The sequence below is a fragment of the Pristis pectinata genome, chromosome 3, assembly GCF_009764475.1.
Source record: "Pristis pectinata isolate sPriPec2 chromosome 3, sPriPec2.1.pri, whole genome shotgun sequence".
NCBI classification, from domain to species: Eukaryota; Metazoa; Chordata; class Chondrichthyes; order Rhinopristiformes; family Pristidae; genus Pristis; species Pristis pectinata.
This window is the reverse complement of record NC_067407.1, coordinates 61,513,804-61,532,512: the sequence shown is the minus strand read 5'-3', so window position 1 is coordinate 61,532,512 and position 18,709 is coordinate 61,513,804. Positions and strand designations below refer to the sequence as shown.

Genomic DNA, 18,709 nt, shown 5'->3' with positions numbered 1-18,709 from the left:
CAGATGCAATGACTTTTCCTTCCTCAGGGTGAAAATATACAACCCTTGAACGCATTTCAGTAAAACCTCCACTGCTGAACCCTTTACTCTGAAATGTGTCTCTCAATATCACCACTCTATAATTCTTGCATCTCTATAACTTCCCTTCAAATTTTTTCCTTTTACCTCCCCCTCAATATTTAATGGCCTATGGAATATTCCTGGCAGTGTGATATTGTCCTTCCTGCTTCCTAACTTCAAAAAAAAAGAGAATTGGTCCTTGACTCCTTCATTCGCTCCAGTACAATATCTCCCAGAGCTGCCTCTTTACTCCCCCCCCCCCTAATTTTTCTGAATGCCTGTGTCCAAGGATATTAAAAAAACTACCTCTGTCTTTTCCTTTAGATCAATCAGCATCACTTCATCATGTTCTTCTTTGCTGCTGCTCACCAGTGTGTTCACAGATATGCATTGCAACCTATCTTTGCATTCTTGTGGTCTCATTTAATCTGTTCATAACGCAAACTGGATGACAGGTAAAGACTATGATGGAACAAAATGGGGATGAAAGACACCTGTCAGGTGCCTGATTAATTCTCGTGAGAACCAGGCTGAATGGAGTAAGCTGAGACGGTGATATAAGTTGAAGTAAGATGAGTAAAGGGAGAATATGAGAATGGAATTCTCGTGAACATAAAAGGGAACCCAAATGCTTTAATAGTAAGGGAAGACCATAGAAGCAAAGATGGTGGATGGAGTAAAAGTTGATGAGGAGGAGGTTAAGAAGGGCCGGTGATGCTTCAAGTAATGACCCAAATGAGAAGCATCATAGGTGACTGAGGGAAGTTGCAGTTGAATTTCAGGTAGGATTGCTTTAATCTCTTAATTATCCCTAGATTCACATGAGGTGCCAGAAGAGTGGAGGAAGGTTTATGTATCACCCACATTCACAAAGGGAGGTAAAGATTTGTCCAATAATTACAGGTCCTTCAGTTGAACCTCAGAGATGGAGAAGTTTTTAGGAAACAATACCCTGGGAAGAAATTGGGGAAGTTTGTTTTAATGGAGGAGTCAGCATGGATTTGTCAAAGGCACATCGTGTTTGACTAATTCAGATTCTTTTGATACAATAAAGGAAACAGTTAATGAAGGGAATGTAGTAGATGCTTTCTATGTGGATTTTCTTTTGAATGATTCGCTGCCTTGAGTTGTTCGACAGACCAGTCTACCAGCAAGAATTCTCCTTTGATAACAACTGTCAAAGGGAAAGGGTGGGCTACCTTTCAGACTTGAAACTTTGAATGAGGAAAGGTGATACTGCAGGGAAAGCCATTCCATCCTGCTCTCAAGGTGAAGAAGATGTTTTCACTCACCTAAATTGCACAAGGCTTATGCCTTAATGTTAGGTAAGGTATAAGGAAACGGGAATATGGTATGGAATTGAAGGGACAAAAATTGAAAATGCTGGAAGCACAGCAGGTCAAACAGCATCAGTAAGAAAAGAAACTGAGCCAATGCTTTGTGCGATAGATTGAAGTCCTGTTGGAATTACAGCCAAATTTTGTGAGAAAATTTGTTATTGACAGCCATTTAGCCAACGAAGTTCTCGTTCTGTCAGATCAGCTAACCACGGTGTATTCCTATTTCACACCTCAATATCAAGGTGAACAGTTATCTTACTCCTGCCTTCCTTGTAATCAGTTTTGGTCCCCTTATTTAAGGAAAGATATTGTTTCACTGGAGGTGGTTCAGAGAAGGTTCACTAGGATGTTCCCAGGAATGGAAGGTTTGTCCAATGGGGAAAGACGAAACAGATTGGGAGTTAGACAGGCATTGTGACTGAAGTTGGTCCTCATCACAGACTATGAATGAGGAACACTACACAGATTTTGTTCTCTTCTCTTTCTAATGTTGCAGCTTCAGTGTTCCTACTTGGCACTATCTCACCAATCTGTGATGTAAGGACCTTCCAAGGATTAAAACAAGGGGTTCTTCCTCTGTATAGCTTTGTACAATGTTACATCTACACTAAGCTGTGAGTGGACGCTGAACAGCAAAGGGACGCTTTCCTCCCACCATCCCAACAATCTGATCCAAGTAACAAATCTAAAGGGAACATGTTCTATTTTTACCATCCATCCTCTTGCAAATTGGAATCTGAAGTTCAGCTTTATTTTTGTCATAGGCATATATACACAGGGTATAAATGCCATGAAAATTAGCTTTTGCAGCAGCAGCACAGTACATTATAAGAATAGGACAAACATAGGTTAATGTAAACTTAAATTAACATAAATTTAACGTATCTCCAGCTAAGAATATGTATCGATGTTGGCCAGTGTCATAGAGTTGTATAGCACGGAAACTGGCCCTTCAGCCCAAATGGTCCATGCCGACCAAGATGCTCCCTCCAAGCCAGTCCCATTTGCCAGCATTTGGCCCATAACTTCTAAACATTTCCAACCCATGACCCTGTCCAACTGTCTTTTAAAAGTTGTTATTGTACCTGCCACAACCACTTCCTCTGGGAGCTCATTACACATAGATACCATCCTTTGTGTAAAGGAAGTTCCTATTAAATCTTTCCCTTCTCACCTTAAACTATGCCCTCTAGTTCTTGATTCTCCAAACCTGGGGAAAAGATTGAGTGCATTCACCTTATCTATGTCTCTCATGATTTCTCTAAGATACTTCTATAAGATCACCCCTCAGTCTCCTACTCTCCAAGGAATAAAGTCCTAGCCTGTCCAATCTCTCTCTATAACTCAGTCCCTTAAGTCCTTGCAACATCCTTATAAATCTTTTCTGCACTCTTTCCAGTTTAATAACATGTTTTCTATAGCAGGGTAACCAAACTGAACACAATACTTCAAGTGCGGCCTCACCAGCGTCCTGTACAACTGCACCAGGACCTCCCAACTTTTATACTCAATGCCCTGACATATAAAGGCCAATGTGCCAAAAGTCGTCTTCATCACCCTGTCTACCTGTGATTCCAGTGATGCAATTATTGAATCTTCCAGGCTGGGCTGATAATATTTGCATTTTGTTTTCAGGTGGGGTTGTCCTGAGTCCAACCTACTATGGAAGGCCTGGCCACACCAACACTATGATCCATGAGCTTGGCCATATTCTTGGTTTGTACCATGTCTTCAAAGGAGTGAGTGAGAAGGAGTCATGTGATGACCCTTGCAGGGAGACAGTCCCATCGATGGAAACTGGGGACCTGTGTGCGGACACCCTCCCAACTATTAAGAGCAAAGTCTGTCGGGACCCAGATCCAGTGAATGATACGTGTGGTCAAGTGCAATATTCTGGCACACCATTCACCAACTACATGAGCTACACAGGTAGGTGTTCAGTTCTGGCAGGACCTTTGAATATAAAAGTTGGGAAGTTATCTTGTAACTATACAAACCACTGGTTAGTTTGCACTTGGGATATTGTGTGCATTTCTGGTCACCACAACATAGAAAGGATGTGATAGTATTTGAGAGTGTGCAGAGGAGATTCACCAGGATGTTGCCTGGATTGGAGGACTGTAGTTATGGGGAGAGCTTGGATAAGTAGACATGTTCCCTGGAGCATAGGAGGCTGATGGGTGACCTGATAGAAGTATGTAAGATTATGAGAGGCATAGAAAGAGTAGATGGTCATAAACTTTTTCCCATGGTAGGGGTATATAAAAGAAGGGGGCACAGGTTTAAGGTGAGAGGAAGGAGTTTTAAAGGGGATCTAAGGGGTGAGTTTTTTGGGAATCAGATACAATTGCTACATTTAAGAGGCATTTAGACATGGACTTAAATAAGCAAGGCATAGAAGGGTATGGTCCAAATGTGGGTAAATGGGATGAGTGGGCAAAAAGGTCAGGATTGATGTGGTAGGCTGAAGGGCCCATTTCTGTGTGTTGTGATGGATGACATAATGTTGTGTTGTGGATGATATAATCGTCTCTTGTCTCTGCAGCATACTTAAATTATATAGCCCAGCAATGTACATGATCTCAAAAAAGCCAATACCATCACTGGGGCTAAGAGCAGAGTTTATAAACGACCCCCTCCCTGTTTGGGTGGCATGAGAATAACTTCAGCTCTTTGAGGAGAGGAGTAGAAATCAGATGGGGTTATAATAAATAATAATAATAATAAAAAAAAACAGATGCAAGAAACCTGAAATAAAAACTGGAAATGCTGCAAACACTCAGCAGGTCAGGCAGCAAGGAGTTGTGCTGCACAAGAGGAGGCCATTTTGACCACTGCACCAATTCTTTGATGGAGCTGTTCAATTAACCTTATGCTTTTCCTTCAGTATTTATCCATTTTTCTTTTGAATGTTACCACTGAAACCTCTTCCAATGTACTTTCTGACAGTGCCATACAGGTCACAGCTTGCTATGTAAAGACAAAATAACCCTTGTTTGACTCCTGGTTCTTCTGTCATTTGCCTTAATCTTATATACTCTACCAAAACCAGTCATGACTTTAAAAACCTCCACTAAATCTTCACCTAGCCTTTTGTGCTGTAATGAGAATAACCCTAACATCAATCAATGGATTTTTAGATAATAAGGAAATCGAGTGATATGGGGTTAGTGCAAGAAAGTGTCGCTGAGGTAAAAGATCATCAGTGGTGGATCAGTGAGGAGGTGCCAAATGGCCTACCTGCTTTTATTTCCCCCTATTATCACTGCTGTTTGCTTTCGCTGACTCAGGCAATTTGATATACCTGCTACTGCTATCCCTGTAACTTTGCCATTCAGACTCATTTATGGTAATTGGTTAAGTGCCCTTGGAAAGTTTATAGAGACAAGATAGAGCAAATTGGGGTGGGTGTGGCCAATAATTCTGTGGGAGTGGTGGGGGTGTTGGTACTGCTTTGGAGCCACTTATGGATAAGCGTTGTACAGACTTGAGTGGCCCCATTCTCAATCTTGGGTGGGCTGAATGTTGAACATCAACACTCCTGTAACTCCTCTCTGACGGAGCCAATCGAGCAAATGCCAGACGGACCTTGCATTAGATCAGAATACACATTCATTTTAATGGGAACTTCTGATGAAGAGGTTAATTATTTTACTTTATTTTAATGTTTTACTTATTAATGTTTTAATACATTTTTAATGCGGTAGTTTTGTTCCAAAATCAAACTATAGCAGAGCTGAAAACTGAGTTATTTGCCATAGGAAGCCATTTAGCCCATCAGGTCCATTGAGACTCCCAACAGTGCAATCCCATCATTCCCATTGCCTCTCATCTCCCTATAGCCCTGCGACTTGTTCTCTCTCACACCTGTCCCCTTTGCCACTGAGGGGCAGTTCTCAGTGGCCAATTAACTTATCAGCCAAAATGTCTTTGGAAAATTGAGCCAAACCAGAGAAACCGACACAGTTGTGGGGAGAATATGCAGACTCCACAATGAGAGTGTCCAAGGTACGGATTGAACCCAGACTTGCTGGAGCTGAGAAATTTGGTTGGCAGGCTGACCTGAGTGCTTCAGCCCATTAACTACACTGCCTCCTCAGTTCATTAAAGAATTCAATCGCAACCTGATTTTCTTTTTTATTGACCATTTTTTTAAAAAAAAGCCTTTTAATTTTGTACAAGCTTGCTGCCTCTTTTAGTTAGGCAACTGGCCCATAGTTGATGGCTTTATCCCTCTTCCCTTCTCTTTTAAACAGTGGGTGTAACATTTGCAAACTTCCAATCCTCTGAGCATCATTATAGGATTATTGAGATTTCTGCTGTGATTCTCTGAGTTAGCCCTGGCATTTATGGTTTGATTCTGGATCAGATTCATTCGGGTCTGCTTGGTTGGAATGGGGCCCAAGCACAGAAAATGATTCTACTTTGCTTATGCCCTTAATCAACTGGGTAACTCCAAGGGAAATGGCTAAATGATGTTAATCTGGTGGACTGCTCTCACCATGTTATGCAGCTGTGCTCTGCAGTAAATCAAGCCAGGTTTAATTGAGAAGCAGAGCTTGGATATAAGAGTGGAAGAAACATTTTGAGATTGAATGAAATATATTTCTTAACAGAAAAAGAGAGAAAGTGAGCAAACTTGGGGGTTATTGAGGTCAGAGATTTATTAAAGCTTCAAGGACATAAAGTGCAAGGGCTGACAATCATATATCAGTTGAAGATAAAAGGATATTGGAAGACAGAATTCAAAGGGAATAATGATTATGATATTGTTTGTGAGTCTGCAAGGGAGATGAATCTGTCAGTAGGCTGTGATTCACAAAGGTGTCAATTTGTACAAAGATTACCTTAAATTATTGCTCATTGCTGCTATTACTTAGGATTAAAAGCTCTCGTTTGGACCAGTGTCAGTGATATGTGAGCCTTTTTCCCTAACAGTTCTGTGTGGCATCCTCGAGATATTGGAGTGAGCATTATACCATCTGGTCCACAGGCAAAAGCAAGGAGTTGACATGGAGGTTGGACATGGTGCACAAAGGATGGGATGATGACATTGGCAAGCTGCAGGAACATGGCCATGAAGCCGGTGAATGAGATCAAGTGGACTTTGCTGTCCTGGCTAGTTAAAGGTCAGGTCACTAGAATTGATGGCAACAACTACTCCAGGTGGTGGTGAAGGAGTGGAAACTCCAATGTCTCTGGAGGAGGTTGTCATAAATTAAGGTAGAAGGTTTACAAGGGATCTGTGGGGGAACTTTTTCACACACAGCATGGTTGGAGTCTGGAATCTACTTCTGAGGAGGTGGTGGAGGCAGAAACTCTCACATCATTAAGAAGTATCTAGACAAGTACATGAACCACCAAGGTATAGTATGCTATGGACCTAATGCAGGTAAATGGGATTAGCATAGGTAGGTACAACAGGCAGCATGAACATGATGGGCTGAAGAGCCCGTTTCTGTGCTGTACAACTCTGTGACTTATCTCTGTGTTTTGGCAGGTGGAAGCAAATGCCAGACTCTGGAACACTTGTAGTGCTTTGATGCTCTCAAATGCTGCAGGGATCACAGCTGAATCTGTCACTTTGATTTGACACTTGGAGTTAAACCCCATAGAGATCAGATGATTTATGTATTTACTGTTAATTGGGTGCACTACATTGCTGTTTATTTATTTATTCATTGCATAAATCAAACTAGTCAATGGCTCAATCATTTATTCAAGCTTGAGGAGGAGTGGAGAATCCAACACACAATATTTAAGTACCAGATAGTAAATCTGGAGGGGAAGGAAAGTTGTCTTTTTCATTCATTTTCAAGATCGCTGGCAGGCAGTACTTATTGTCCATCCCTTATTGCCCATGAAGAAGTAGTGGTGAGCTACTTTCTTGAACCCTGCAATCCTACTTGCGAGGACACTCCCATAGTGCTGTCGGGGAGAGATTTCCAGGATTTAGATCCAGCAATGATGAAGGACCAGCAATACATTTCCAAGTCAGAATGGTGTGTGACTTGGAGTGGAACCTGCAGCTGGTGGTGTTCCTTCGGGTGGTCGAGGTTGCAGGTTTGGGAGATGCTTTTGGAATAACCTGGGTGAGAAACTGGGGTGCATTTTGTAAATAGTATACACTGCAGCCCTGTACACTGGTGGCAGAGGGAGGAGAGTTTAGGGTGGTAGACGTGGTGTCCATTAAGTGGGCTCTCTTGTCCTGGATGTTGAGCTTCATGAGAGCCATTGGAACTGCACTCATCCAGACAAATGGAGAGAACTCCATCATATTCCTGACTTGTGCCTTGTAAATGGTGGAAAGGCCTTTGGCTATAAGGAAGTGAGTTACCTGCCACAGGATAGCTAGCCTCGGGTCTGCCCTTGTGGCCACAGTATTTGTGTGGCTGCATGTCCTCCTCTTGGCTTGGGACTTGTATTTTCTGCTTCTCCATTGAATTCCTACTGTCACCAAACTCCCTGCTTCCACTCCACATTTCATCCATATTTCTTGCAAAGGTCTGTGCCTGAGATGTTTTTAAAAATGTGGGGGCCCAAGTTTTCCCAGCTTTTGTTGTAGTTGGTGAAGGTACCTGGTGGTTTTGTGTGAACTATGTGGACTAAGCAAGAGTTGTTGTCTTTGAGGAACCAGCAGATCAAGTAGCCACCATTAAAGCACACACTTGAGGAAACCTAAGAAACAAAGTTGCCAGGAATTGTACAGAATGACACCGGTACATTAAAACTGAGCAAATTTGTCTGATGCTCCTCTCATCCCACTCTGGTGGAGCTATTAGTTAGGTTAAAGCAAATAGATTCATTGGACCATTTAAACAAAGGAGAGGGAATTCAGGCAAGTGCTTTAAATGTTGATGCAGTTGCATTCTGATGCAGTAGTACTTACAAGTTAAGGAAGTAACATAATGTTTTGTTTAACTATTTGAGGAGCAGCCTAGGAACAGATGGAACTGTATGAATGGTCAAAGAATAGCAAATTCTATCCCAATCTTCAACATGAAATATCTGAGAGAGACAAATCCTAAATAGAGTTGTCTAATGTTGAACTGGGGAGCATTAAACATGAAGATTTATTATTGTTTTTTATCCCTTACTCGTAACAACACTGAAAGAGGCTATTTGACCCATTGGGTCCATCTTAGCTCCTAGGTAACAAATCACATTAGTTTCATTCCCCCTCAGTTTATTTCCAAACAAATCACATATGCCCTTCAACTCCCCTTTGCTTTTTTTTTGCCATTTATCTGCACTGAGGGATAGTTTATAGTCGCACATCTTTAGGACTTGGAAGGAAACAGGAGCACCTGGTGGAACTTCACACCATCAGAGGAAAAATATGCAAAACTTCATAGGTCAGGGTTCAACGTGGGTCACTATTTACCACAAATTCTACATTTGCCCATGCTTTATTGGGTTGGTACTCATATAAAATGAATATATTTCTGTTTGTTAAAAAAAAACAACAGCACTCTTCACACTAAAGACCAGAGATCAGTGAATTGCCTTTTGAAGATAAAAGCTTGTATCGAGTTGTACGTGATAATGAGGACTTGTACTCTCTAGCCGATGTTCAGGGTCAAGTTTGGCAGAGCTTTATCTTGAGAGAACGTTGGCATTTCTGTGAGATGTAAAAGTGTGTTAAGAATACCTTCAAGTAACATAGTTTGCTGAAACAAACCAGCATGTGATGAAAGATGATTCCCACGTCACTTGTGCTGTTAGACTCCAAGCCATTCGTACGGGAATCGGTCAACTTTACAATGGTTGCTCTCAGGTCTATCCAAACCTGATGTCATTCTGATTCCATTTCGTTCTTGTCCTTCAAACATTTTTTAAATTAAAAAAAAATCAGAATTGGAAGACTTTGGTGCTCCATTAAAGTGGCATCTGCAAATCGTTGCAGTTGTCGTTTAACTTAGCTGTGCCTTTTTTCATTTCCTTTTTTCTTTTGAGATCCAATGAAAACTGATTTAACTCTGAAGGATCAAGTTTCTTTTCCATTCTGATTTCTTAAGAAAAAATAACTTGGAAAACATCATAAAAATGATTTTTTGAATCAGTTCTTTAAATACACAGGTTGATCTCAATGTTCATTTAAACAAACAGGAAAATCTAAGAATTTAGAAGTTAGATCATAGGTTAAGATAGAGCCAAAATTCCTGTAGGAATTGGCTGAGCAAGTGATGAGAGGCTTATTCAGTTGATGTAATTCACTGGAGGTTTTGGAGAGTAGTAGATGAAGTTCCATTTCAATGATAATTATTAAGATTTATAGAACCTTAATTTTACTTGGATTGAATGCTATATTGGCAGTAGATAGCAAAAGGTGATATCCCATGGATAACGTTGAGATAGTGGCTTGCATAGTTTTGCCATGTGTGTTTTGAGACATTGCTATTTGGTCTTTTTATTACTGGTCACAAGGAGTGCTTCTTGAAGTGTTACATTTGTTGCTGATGTTTTCAGATTTGGATTAGGAAAAAACTATTCATTTATAACATTAAGTTTATCTGCAGGGCTATTTCTCCGTAATTATCATTATTTTTCATCTTGCCTTGCAAAGTTAGACAATGGGGATGTCAACTTTACATACCCCACGATCTTTCATCTGTCACACAGAAAGTAATTTTGGTTCTCTCAATCTGCCACTATCCCAATCTGATTCATGTTTCCATTTTGATTGGCATTGTATGTTCATTTGTGTGTGTGCAGGATGGCTGTACAGCATCTTTTTCCATCTATCCTGGCTGTAGAGAAAGGTAATAACTGATACAATAAACAAGCAATGCCACCATTAACATATTGGTGAGCCTTTATGTGTTACCTTTATCCATTTTAGGGAGGTGGAATGAATCAATACGTAGAAACCTCTGAAGTGAAAACTGGTGAGACAGAGGTACGATGTGGCATATACAAATTCTTCAGAACAGATTTTCATGGCACGAATATGATGCACAAATAAAACTGACCTTTTTTTAATCTTATATTAACTTTAAAGCTTGGGAGGTGTTTCACATTGTTTTATTACTGCTAGTATTCGGGGTCATTAAGCTGTCCTGTGCTTTGTTTCTTTGTAAAGTAGATTATAGTTTAACATATGCTTTCTGCTTGATTTCTCAATTATCTCACCCTTGCAGTCGTTCTTAAACTTAGTACATGAGGACAAAAAAGGCCATCTTCCCACTACTGAATGCTAGACACACCTCTTAAGTATAGAGATGGGTTGACTTATGTTCACCTATCCTTTCTACATAATTCAGTATTTTAGTTGCTCTTCTTGTTACTCAAGTCCTTTGTCTTTTGTTATGTTACTTAGACCTTGTCCTTTTCTTTTGAAAGTGGGTTGGAATGAGTTTGTTTCCATCCACGAAGACCAGATGAAGTTCAGTTGAAGATCATTTTCAGTATTTCTTAATTTTTTTCTCATGGCTGTCAAGTTCTCATAAAACTCACTTTTGCCTTATTTGGTTTCTAATGTAATTTCACGTGACTCTTTATCCATCCAGAGACTTATTTTGGCATGTAGTTCTCATCCCTGGTTTATTGGAAAATACAGTTGGACATCTTTTTCTTTGTGGTTGTTTCCCATGTGATTGACTTGCTGGCCCACTTCTGTTTAGACTCGTGCACGTCAGTGAGAGGCTGGAATCATCTATAAGCCAAACTGTGTAACCATGGAAATCATCTTTCCCAAGAGGAAATGAGGGACATCAGTTAATGTTTTATTTGACAATCTCTCAGCTTCATTAATGATTTTATCCCTAGTTTTCTTTCCTTCTGGATTCTTCAAAATGCAATGGTGCAATTGAAATTTGCATTTACTGGATTATTGCCTCAATAACTCAATTAATCTGGATTGCTTGATTCAACACCACAGCCACTATATGACTGAGCCGCTTCCACTCAACTCGAATGGAGTTACACACTGGAATCGTAATCAAACAGGCACTCTACTCAACTCATGGTGGGGGGGCATGTCATTTGTAAATCATCTAGTTGGTTAGGCCATCTGTAGCTGCTTTAGTTTAGAGCATCAGTGTGGGATTTGCTCAAGGAACTCCTGCAATGAAGTTCTGGTGTTGTGATAATTGGTTGGCAACATATGTGATCATTTAACCCTTGTGTCTGGTGCAATTTCAGCCATGAAAGAGTTTTCACTGAACTCTGTTAATTTCTGTTTTGCTTGGGCTCCCTTATGCAATGCTGAGTTGAATGCTACCTTTATATTGAGTGGAGCTGCTATTGCAATCAGCTGTTGTATCCAAATCTGGATTAAGACTATGATAAAGTTTGGAACCAAGTAGTTTTGGCAAAACCCGAAATTGAGCATGTTATTTGTGAGTAATTGTTGTTTGATGACACCATTGATGACTCTTTCCATTTTACTACTGATGTTTGGGAGAGAGCTGATAAGGAAATGATTGACCATGATAAATTCATTCTGTTCTTCGAGGGAAATGAAAGATAAATATTGCATATTTTTCGAAGGTTAGAACTGAAGACCACTACTTAGACAGGGTTACAGAAGTTTTATTCTGAAATAAACTGTGCTATTACCAGACTTGGGTGTCTGGAAAATAACATATTTCATTCTCCAGGACTGACATATTTTATCTCAGACTTAAAATTCACACACATACACACAAATTGCCCACTCTGAGCAGGGTCTTCAAGCCTCTGAGAATCCTATTGAAAGCAAATGCATCTTGGATTCGGTTGGGATTTTGTTTTAATCAGTCCAAGTTTCCTCTCCAACTATCTGCACAGTGGAAAAGTCTTGGAGGACATTTATTAGTTTGTGTTTGATCAGTCACAACGGACAGTAGAGGGGAGCTCTTAAAGCTTCTGAGAAAATGATCTTTTCTCAACATATCATAGATCCAACAGCCAGAACTAAAATAAGAGAAAAGCCCAAAATAATTAATGTGAATATTTGCATTGCATCTGAGAAGGTTAGTTGCGTTAATTTTATCTGCAGACAGTTGGGATATGCTATTGTTTCTGTAACTGTGTTTCTACCAATCTTGGGGAGAGTTAATGTGGATAATTCAGTTCAGACTGCTAAGTGGTTCCAGCAAACTGTTGACGTTCTTGGTACATGGGTGTGATCTCCATTCTGAGGGGCACTGCTTCATAGACAAGCAAATAGAAACCATGCTGGAAGACATCAAAGAATAGTAGCCAGTCTAAAGATCATCCTGAGTGTGGCCCCAAAGGCATTCCACCCCATTCTATGTATGGCTCAGTGCCTTGGCATCTAATGTACAGAGTGCTATTTTCAAGCCAAGAATGGGTGTGATGACTGGATCATTGATCTAGCAATATGACTGCAGACCAAATCATTCTAAAATGATGGGAGTGGGGGATAAGTATCATGATTTAGCTGATTAGTGTAATCAACTCGGTGACTGTATTCTTTGATCCTTGTGTTGGATTTATTCATTGGATGCCTATGGCACTGATCCCTTGAAGATCTTGCCCTCCACTTGTTGTCATGCACTTAATTTTGGTGCTCTGTTGAAGGCCCTGTGCAGACTAATTTCTGATGCTTTATCTGTGGACATCAGTACATGCTACTGCCTCTATGTCTCAAGCCGCTGTGAATTCCACTTTAGCTCAGTGTTGTAAACCACTGTCTTGGCCAGAATTGGAAACCTAAATGAAATCTGTCAAATAATCACTTAATAAATAAGTTACTGCAAAATAAAATATATCCAATTTTATCTTTGGATTTACAGAGTGTTAACTCAGCAAATGAAAATAAAAAAAACACTGCAGATGCAGGAAATCTAATATGGTCTTCTTTTGACTGCACCCTGAAATATTGTTTTTAAGAAAATCCTGCTCCTCAGGATTTGTCCAACAATTATTGCTTGTTAGCAGATTAATTGAGGAAATAGATTTTCAATTTTTTGAAAGGCTTATCAAAAGCAAACAATTGAATGGTCTTAATTTAAGTTCAAGTTTATCGTCATGGGTGTACATACCCAGGGTATAAATGCCATGAAAATTAGCTTTTTGCAGCAGCAGCAATATACGTTACAAATATGACAAACGTAAATTGCATAAACTTAAATTAACGTAAATTAAACATAGACAACAAAATAAAGAAAAATAACGTAATAACATTAGTGCAAGAATTGTGTAGATTGTATAGATCGTGTAGAACCAGAGGCAAATACCAGATTGGCAAGCTGATTGACATGGTTATGAGATAAGTCATTTATCATTTATGAGATAGATAGTAGGTTTATAAAATTTTCTGCTGCTGGTTGCCTGGTGATTACTGTGGTTCTGAGATGATTGTTGAAGCCTTCTGACTCCCAGCCAATTTCAATGACCACCAACAAGGGAGAGACGGCAAGTAATGCATTATAAGGATATATTAAAAACACATACTTCTTATCACTTAGGAAACCTTTAAACAGAATCCAAACAAATGTAAAGTACCACTGTGCTTAATGGCTGATTAGAATCCTCTATTCTGTGCTAGCCTTACTTAATAGTGGAAAATTGATGCCATATTCCAACATTGAGCAATGCCATTCTGGGAATAAAGACCACATTACTAATGTTTTCTTAGAATGACACAATAAAGCTCCAAGAACTTGTTCAGTTTCTTGGTAAGGACAACATTATTAAGTAAAGAAAACCCACTTTTTTAACTTGTTATCTTGTTGGAGCAGCCATAGTTTTATTTTCTTGTCCACTCCTGAAGGGACTAACCTCTCCTGGCCTGTGCAAGTGTTCATATTCTTGCTTGTCAGATGTGATTTCTTATTTGTGAGTGTGCAATAGAGTTATAAAGCACTGAAACAGTCCCTTCACTGCACTGTGTCCATGCAGGCAGTCAAGTACCTATCTATACTGATCCCAATTTCTGGAGTATGGTGTGTGGCTCCCTAAGCCATGACATTTCAAGCATTCATCTCAGTACTTCTGAAGTGTTTGGAGAGTACCTGCCTCCACCACCTTCTCAGGCAGTTAGTTCCAAGATTCATAATCTGCTCTAAATCTCCCACCCCTTACCTAAAGTCTCTGTCCTCTGATCATTGACAGCTCTACTAAGGGGAGAAGTTTCTCACTGTCTATGCCTCTCGTAATTTTGTATAGCTCAGTCAGGTATACAATCAAGTGTACAATGCTGAGTGCTGACAGACTGGTCCACCAATGGAACTTAACAGGCTGGCCCAGTTCCAGCTGGAGTCTCTGGCTAATGAGCAGAAGTGGGACTTCTATCCCTGTGGTATGGAGGCAGTCAAGTCTTTGGTAATGCTCATGTCTCTATCTGTGATCCACTAATTGGGTATCAGATCATAGGAATGTATGGCCCAGTATGAGATAGTATAATGCATGAATAAAACCAATAATTCTCCTCACTGGGACAAGCGCATCACATGAAACAAAACCTGATATTATGGTTGGTCCTTGATGAACATTCATCTTCACCAGTTAGTCAGCACTGTATGAGGTGCTAAGTAGGTTTGGAAAAGGTATCCAACCATCAGGTGAAGATGGAACCACTGAGAGGATGTATAAGCCCATGACAAAATCACTGGGACCCACAATACGAAAGGCAGCAGCTACATGGAACAAGGCAGCTAAAATTACCATGGAGCAAAATAAGATGGAGTTACCTAGAGCTTTAGTCTATATAAAACACTGTCATCAATAATAGCCCTAGATGCCACTGAGAGGCCAAACTGCACTCTGAATCTTGCATGGGAGGATTGAATAAATCTCCAAATGTTCTTGTGGATGACAAAGCATCAGGCACGGATAGCCAAAACTATCAGATGTGGGGAATAGACATCACTGTTCCAGGTCTACAAATTATTCCTTCTGTGCTTAACAGAAGGTTCAGTCCACAAGATGTGTGAGGACCCTACATTATGATATCTTCCAACAACAAAAGGAGACTCAAGTAGTTGGAACAACTGGCATGACATCTCTGTACTATTGGAAAGCTGCTTGTTGCAGTGTTACTTAATTGGCTATACAAGTATATCCCGAGTCTCAGCATGATTTTAGGGCAGAAAGGTTAAAATGAATGTGATATTCTCCCTAATGTTCCGGTGAATATAGTAGGCATCCTTGGGCAAAGTTAGAGGCAGAGGGGTCTGCTTCCTAATCAACACCTTGTGGTGCTAGGACGTGACGGTCCTGACAAGTTCCTGCTCACCCAGCATGGAATATCTAACAATGAAGTGTCGCCCATGCAGCTTGCCATGGGGGTTCACCAGTATCCTGATGGCAGTCTACATCCCACCTCAGGCAGACACGAAGCCTATACTCAATGAACTGTACTCCGTGGTCAACAGCCTTGAAATGGGATACCCTGAGGCCCTCTTCGTCATTGCCAGTGACGTCAACCAGGTCAACTTCAAGAGTGTGTTACCGAAGTACTACCAGCATGTCTCCTGTCCTACCAGGGGCCCAAACGTCCTTGTTCATTGCTACACAACCATCAAAGACACCTACTGAGCCACTGCCCCCCCACCACCCCCCCACCCTCACTTTGGTAAATCAGATCACCAGGCTGTGTTCCTTCTCTCTGCAGACAAACAGAAGCTGAAACAAGAAGATCCAGTACAGAAAGTCATACGGTGCTGGTCTGAGGAAATAGCTGAGCTTCTAGGCAACTGCTTTGAGTCGGTAGACTGGTCCATGTTCAAAGACTTGGCAGCCAGCCTAGATAAGTATGTCACCATTGTCATGGACTTTATCAGCAAGTGTTTTGAGGACTGTGGACCAAAGAGGACAATCTGGGTGTTCCCAACCCAGAAACTATGGATAAACTGGGAGATCCACTCCCTACTGAAGTTTGGGACCATGATGTTCAAATCAGGTGACCCTGACCTTTATAAGAAATTGAGATACGACCTCCGTAAAGCAATACCAGTCCAAAATAGAGTCCCGGACCAGCCGTCAGTTGTGGCAGGGCTTACGTGCTATAACAGGCTAGAAAACGAAGTCAGGCAGCATTGCTGACAGCAGCACATCACTTCCCAATGAGCTTAACGCATTCTATGCATGTTTTGAACAGAAGGAGGTTGGAATGTCACCACCCACCCCAACAGCCTCCAATACACCTGAACCCACAGTGACCGTTGCAGACGTAAGATCAGTCTTCTGGAGAATGAACCGGCGGAAAGCATCTGGCCCGGATGGTGTCCCTGGCTGTGTCCTTAGATCCTGTGTAGATTAGCTGGTGGGCTACTTGAAGACATTTTTAACCTCTCCCTGCTTCATTCTGAGGTTCCCATGTGCTTTAAGAAGACCACTATCATCCCGCTACCGAAGGAAAAACAAGGTAACATGCCTTAATGACTACTGCTCTGTGGCTCTGACATCCACCATCATGAAGTGCTTTGAGAGGCTGGTCATGGCACACATTAACTCCAGCCTCCCAGACAACCTCAAGCCACTGCAATTCACCTACCATCGAAACAGGTCTATGGCAGACACCGTCGCCCTGGCACTATACTCATCTCTGAAACATCTGGACAGTAAGGACACCTACGCTAGACTATTGTTTATTGACTACAGTTCCACCTTCAATACTATAATTCCAAGCAAACTCATCTTCAAACTCCTAGACCTGGGACTCAACACCTCCCTTTGCAACTGGATCCTTGACTTCCTGATCCAAAGACTGCAATCAGTAAGGATAGGCAGCAACAACACTGCCACGATTATCATCAACACTGGTACCCCACACGGCTGCATTCTCAGCCCCCTGTTCTAGTCCCTATACACTCACGACTGCGTGGCCAGATTCTGCTCTAACTCCATCTACAAGTTTGCATATGATACCACCGTAGTGGGCCATATCTCAAATAGCAGTGAGTTGGAGTACAGGAAGGAGATGGAGAGTTTGGTGATATGGTGTCATGACAACAACCTTTCAATGTCAGCAAAACAAAAGAGCTGGTCATTGACTTCAGGAAGGGGGGTGGTGCACATGCACCTGTCTACATCAGTGGTTCTGAGGTTGAGAGGGTTGAGAGCTTCAAGTTCCTTGGAGTGAACATCATCAATAGCCTGTTCTGGTCCAACCACGTAGATGCCACAGCTAAGAAAACTCACCAGCACCTCTAATTCCTCAGGAGGCTAAAGAAATTTGGCATGTCCCCAGTGACCCTCAACAATTTTTATTGATGCACCATAGAAAGCATCCTGTCTGGATGCATCACAGCTTGGTATGGCAACTCCTATCCCCATGACTGCAAGAAACTGCAGAGAGCTGTGGACACAGCTCAGCACATCATGGAAGTCAGCCTCCCCTCCATGGACTTTGTCTACACCTCTCTCTGCCTTGGTAAAGCAGCTGGCATAATCAAAGACCCCACCCACCCTGGACATCATCTCTTATCACCCCTCCCATCAGGCAGAAGATACAAAAGCCTGAAAGCACATGCCACCTGGCTCAAGGGCAGCTTCTATCCTGCTGTTATAAGACTATTGAACAATTCCCTTGTACAATAAGTTGGACTCTTGACCTCACAATCTCATCATTATGACCTTGCACTTTATCGTATGCCTGCATTGCACTTTCTTTGTAACTGTAACACTTTATTCTGCACTCTATTATTAGCTTACCTTGTACTACCTCAATGTACTGTTGTAATGAATTGATCTATATGAAGGACAAGTTTTTCTCTCTACTTCGAGTGAATAATAAACCAATTTACCAAAACTCCGATATCTGATACCATCAGGACTTTGACAGTGCTGGTCTAACAGAGTTTCCTGACTATTGGATGTAACTCCTAATAATACCCCAACATGCCTTTATTTCACTTTATTTTCATGTTATGCAGGGGAAGAATGCATTTCCCAGTGAACACTGACAGCTTAAATGGAGAGGGAAATATGCAGACCCTTTGGACCCTTGCCTCAGCCATAACCTACCCATGTTGCTGATGTTAGACTAACTTATTTATAATTCCTTGGTTTCTTCCTTTCACTTCCTTAATGAGCAGGATGACACATGCAATTTTCTATTTATTAATAGGGCAGCCCAGTGGCACAGCAAGCAAAGTTGCTGCCTCACAGCACCAGAGACTGGGTTCAATCCTGGCTCTAGGTGCTGTCTGTGTAGGATTCACATGTTCCGCTTGTGGCTGCATGGATTTCCTCCAGGTGCTCTGATTTTCTCCCATGTCTCAAAGACGTGTGGGCTGGTGTGTCAATTGGCCACTTTAAATTGTCCCTGGTGTACAGGTGAGTGGTAACATTTGGGAGGAGTCAATGAGAATTTAAGATTAGTGTAAATGTGCAGTTGATGGTAGGTGCGGATTTGG

The 18,709-nt window shown here is 41.3% G+C and overlaps 1 protein-coding gene across 1 annotated transcript in view; it reads left to right on the top strand.

Moving 5' to 3' along the window:
- Window positions 1–18,709, top strand: part of LOC127567956 (pappalysin-2-like) — a 290,468-nt gene that overhangs the window by 104,145 nt on the left and 167,614 nt on the right. The window contains 1 exon segment of the mRNA XM_052011199.1: window positions 3,036–3,329. Coding sequence (XP_051867159.1) covers window positions 3,036–3,329 — 294 coding nt within the window.